Genomic DNA, 4936 nt, shown 5'->3' on the forward strand with positions numbered 1-4936 from the left:
CTTTGCACTCTTAGGCTTCGTTAGGAATAATTTTCTTACTGCTTTTTAAAGAAAACTTTTTAGTACAAAAATTTCTTGAACTACAAAATTTTATACTAAAAATCTGCTTTAAAAAACAACAAAAAATTTGTCCCAAACAAAGCCTGGGGCGGCTTTCTTTCTGCTTCTTAAAGTAGCTTTCTAATACAAAATTATAAATTTTTGTACCAAAAAATTGTTTTAAGAAGCAGAAAAAAAGCGGTCCCAAAGAAAGTCTTAGGCTTCGTTTGGGACGGCTTTTTTATTGCTTTCTAAAACGGAGTTTTAGTACAAATTTTTTTAATTTTGTACTAAAACTCCGTTTTAGAAAGCAATAGAAAAGCAATAGAAAAGCCGTCCCAAACGAAGCCTTAGTCTTGAGTCTTCCATTATTTTTGTTTTTTCTATTGTTCTAATTACTCGCTTCAAAAAATGTCTCATGACAGATACAATAAAGAAACAAATCATACACCGATAAAATTTTATATTTACGATGTTAAACCACTAAAATGCCACAAGAGAAAAAATTCTATCCAACTTGAGGGCCAGGAATTGAGATCAGTTAGCTTCTTGATTTCAACTTTTTCTTACAGCAACTACATCAAGATGCTTTATTAGCTTGAAAAGCACAATTTTATGATACTTCTTTCAAGCATTCAATCCTTAATAATAGCAAAGAAGCACCGGGGCACACATACAGGTACCTTATTTGATGAAAAACAAACTCAAGCTTAGTTAGTCACCATAGGAGGAATGGCCAAAGATTTCAAAGAACCATCACCTTTGATAGATGCCTTAGTGTCTGGAAAACAACCATCAGCTGTGAGCTCTGACAACTCTCCTTCAGCAGAAACCCTGACAGGAAATGGCAATAGATGACCAGGCAAGTTCACAACCTCATCTCCAATGTATTTCTCCCACAAATTCTCAGTGATGCTTCTCACGGCTCTTACACATTCCAAGCTCTCAGGTTCCAGGAAAACTCGATGCAAACCAGGATGATGGCTCATGAAGTGCTCATACCATAGTGACATTCGGTAGCCATGAACGAGACCGCGAGCTTGCCCGTGCTCCGCATTAAGGTATGCTGGCTGGTAGGAACCATGAGCAATCTCAGTGTCTCGGTCGCCGGCCAAAGATCGCTGGTTTAAGTTCGCTGAGCCAATGATCACATACTCATCATCCACTGCACATTCCAGTAAAGATTTTCAATCAAGGTAGTCCTATCTATTAGTTAATTGTTAAAAGACAAGAAATCTTCTCTTGCAACAACAACAACAACAACAACATCAAGCCTTTATCCCACTAGTGGGGTCGGTACATGAATCCTTTTTCTCCATTGTGACCTATTAAAAATCAAATTCTCATTTAAAATTAATAAAGAAAGATCATTTCTAACATTTTCTAACCAAGTCTTTTTAGGTCTGGCTCTAACTTTCTTAACATAAGTCAAATCTAATACCTCTACTTTCCTAACTGGGTCAACGGAAGGCTGCCGTTTGATGTGACCAAACCATCTAAGATGACTCTCTCTAATCTTATCTTCTACTAGAGCTACTCCAACCTTCTCACGTATATATGCTCATTTCGTATCCTATCTCTAAAGGTAAAGCCACTCATCCACCTAAGCATCCTCATCTCCGCCACACTTAACTTAGTATTATGCTTCTCTTTTAATGGGCAAGCAATTCAATAATAAGTGTATTGTATCCTGAGCTAAAAAAGTTTTCATTAGGAGCATAAGTTTGTGTAATGAAACTTCAAAGTTCAAATTTTACTCACCAATCATGAGCTTGGCATGCACATAAATGAGAAAACGCCGGTTAACCTGAGCTTTCCAGTAGTTTGTCTCAGGCTCTGGTTTATCAGGAGGCACATATTCCCCGGGTCGCTTTATCTCCCTATTCCCCAAACAGAAGAAGTTCAAATAGTCAGTTGGGTGAGTCTTCCCAGCCAAGCCTGCCTCCTCTATTGCTTTTGCTATAATTCCATACATCATCTCCATGGTCAATCTATACCAGTGAAGTATTGCCTGTACCACACCCCCTTCAGGGATTCCCTCGGGCCACATCGGTGTAATGATATAAGCCGTAAACCTCTCGCCGATTTTTATCTTGCTTGCAATCTTCAGAGCAATCTCAATTGGGACTAAATTCAAACACCCAGTATCTTGATCCTGCTTCCATGATGAAGAGCTCCCCATGAAGTACTGGTTCTCAATGTAGATGAATCTCTTTGCTCTTCTGATAGCCTCGATGTACCCAGAATGTATGCTTTGATCAATTGTGATGTTTTTTCCATTTGTCAGCCCCATTTTTGAAGCCTCAACAGGATTCGAGGGAAAACCAATTACAGATGAATCATCAATGGATCGAAACACCTGGACATTCCAAGACTCACCAGTTGTTAAATTTGAAGGTAGGGGGAAGACATCAGGCTTATCCTGAATATTCAACAAGCAATTTGATAACTCCTCGGGTGATAGTTTCTTCCACCTCTGCTCAAAGTTTGTGAGCACATCCAAGGCTGCAGGTCCCTCGAGCTTGGAATGAAGATCATGCCATGGCTCCCTTGGGCCGCCAAGCCGAAGGCTTGCACCCGGGAAATTATTCTGCAAGAAATCATTCGCATATGCAGTATCCAATTTACCAAATAGTGTGTGTTTCTCATCATCATATCTCCCATCAGAAAGATCAATCCCTCCAATAAAGCTCACGACACGACGAGCCCTGTTGCTTCCGACCTCAGCGACATCTAGTGATACCGTCTTTTGGTGATGAGTGAACTCAGCATTGACCTCAACATGTTGAACTGCTGTGAGCGAAGGATCGGCATTTCTTGGACAAAGAAAACACTTAACATTACTTCCCTCAAAGAAATTGAGGGTCTCTTCATCATGAGTCTTCATTAGCCCGGCATTTCCCAGCAACGAAACAGAAGTCCGGTCTTGCCACACCATCACCAAAACCAACACGCCATCATCTGCTTTTTTCTTTAACAATTCTCCAATAGACACACCAGCTGCTCCAGGAATCATTCTTTCAGGATCACGGATGAGTGTTATGTTCACATTCACAGACCAACCTGCAACATAAATGAAATGTTTGGCCTCTGAAATTGCAATGTAAAGATCTTCCCACACTCTTCTTGGATTGTAAAGTTTGTGCCCATAAAGGTGAATCTTTGGCTGAAAATTGTTTGAAAGATGTGCGTTCTGATATAGTGTGACTTCACATCCAGTTCTTTCTGGGAAATAAGAATTTGGTATTCCTGTGAATTCAGGGAGTCTAATTCCAGAATTCCAGAAACGGTCAGAAGAGGCTTCAAAAAACTTGAGAGAAACTCGAACTTGTGCTTCCTTGACTCTGTGGCCATCATCGTCGTAAAGGTTAAACCAGCCTTCAACAAGCTTCGATTCGAGTATGCCATGGATAGGGATCTTAGCACGGCCAACGACCTTGCCACTAACCAAGAGTTGGTTCTTGATTGAGATGTGGATGGAAGATGACGTGTGGGCACAATAGATCCTAAATGACTCATTCCACTTAGGGTTAGTTGAATGGAACTCTACTTCCCTGGTTCTTGCTAGCCTTGCAATGCCAATATCTACAGTGGCATACAGCTTTCGATGAGCGACTGCATGCAAGTGTAAGGCCTTTTCTATGCTTTCTTCAACCTGAAATTATTAGAAAAAAATATCTACAAGATTGGAGCATTTCAATAAACACTCCATGTTTTGCAGAGAGAATTCATCAAAACTGCTTCTCACTTCAAAATCAACTTCCTTATAAAGGTATAATCCAACTAAAAATCAAAAGATCAAAATACATCTTCTATATATCTACTACTGAAAAGAGAATATATTTTTGGATCAGAAGCTTTTAATAAAAAAAATTCAACAAGAAGTTTATATTTTGGAGAGAAAACTCATCAATGAACTGATTCCCACATCAAAAACAACTAGCAAATGACGGCGTAACCTAACTGAAAATCAAAATATCTACTGCTGAAAAGAGAATATGTTTTTGGGATCAAAAGCTTCTTATAAAAAAAATTCAACAAAGTTAGAGCATTTTAACAAACAGTTCATATGTCGGACAGAACATTCACCTTTGAACTGATTTTCACTTCAACAACAACAAGAAGATGACCGTATAACCTAACTAAAAAATCAAAAGACCAAAATACAACCTCTATCTGCAATTAAAAAGAGAATAAATGATATTTTTGGAACAGAAGCGTCTAATTTCCCCATTACTCGAGCTCTCAAGATATCAAATCACTCGTCTAAGCAGAAATTAAGCACAGACCTTTATGATTGTGCCATGAAGTAAGTGATGGAGATGATTTGCTTCAAAGATCGTTACTTCCAGAACTCCATGGATAAGTTGAGGAACTTCATCCAACTCTTCCATGATTTTTTTTTCTTCCTACTATTTACCTTCTTCCTTCCACTGCTCTACTCGGATGAATCCCAAAATCTCTACTTGAATTTATAGAAATGACCCCAATAAGCAAATAACCAACTTGTCTTCTTCTTTTCTGGCCGATCTGGACAGGTTGAATTCTAGAAAGCTAGTAAATTCTCAATCCAGCACATGTGCTGATTGAGAATTTAAAAAATTCAACAATTCCACCAAGTAAAGGAAAACTTAAAAATTATAAATATATACATATATATATATATATAAAGTTTATGCATAGATATTTATGTATTATATATAAATATATAATATTATATAATATTTGAATGTATTCCAAAGAAATAAATTTAATGAGTATATATTATAAATATTTGAATTGATTTTGGGATTTAACGCATAAGATTTAATTACAATTAAATTATGATTTATTTTAAAGTAAATATTCATAATTTGTATTTTTTTAAAAAATTATTAGATATCCTAAGTTTTTTTTT

The 4936-nt window shown here is 37.3% G+C and overlaps 1 protein-coding gene across 1 annotated transcript; it reads right to left on the minus strand.

Annotated features, from left to right (window-relative positions):
- Positions 1–523: 523 nt before the first annotated feature.
- Positions 524–4607, minus strand: LOC110098999 (phospholipase D alpha 1-like). The gene is made up of 3 exons (XM_020825984.2): positions 4329–4607; positions 1801–3694; positions 524–1204 (listed from the first exon to the last, which is right to left on the minus strand). Exons 1-3 carry the CDS (start codon positions 4431–4433, stop codon positions 750–752), a joined length of 2454 nt encoding a protein of 817 aa, XP_020681643.1. The 5' UTR covers positions 4434–4607; the 3' UTR covers positions 524–749.
- Positions 4608–4936: the final 329 nt, after the last annotated feature.

The sequence above is a fragment of the Dendrobium catenatum genome, unplaced genomic scaffold (genome assembly GCF_001605985.2).
Source record: "Dendrobium catenatum unplaced genomic scaffold, ASM160598v2 fragScaff_scaffold_156, whole genome shotgun sequence".
Classification (NCBI taxonomy): domain Eukaryota; kingdom Viridiplantae; phylum Streptophyta; class Magnoliopsida; order Asparagales; family Orchidaceae; genus Dendrobium; species Dendrobium catenatum.

Bases quoted from the DNA above. Each gene is read 5' to 3' on its own strand.
- LOC110098999 (XM_020825984.2), bottom strand. From the start codon at position 4,433: ATGGAAGAGTTGGATGAAGTTCCTCAACTTATCCATGGAGTTCTGGAA. The intron at 3,695-4,328 runs GTCTGTGCTTAA...TAATAATTTCAG, and splicing joins TTCATGGCACAATCATAAAG to GTTGAAGAAAGCATAGAAAA. The intron at 1,205-1,800 runs GTGAGTAAAATT...TGGAATGTGCAG, and splicing joins GCATGCCAAGCTCATGATTG to TGGATGATGAGTATGTGATC.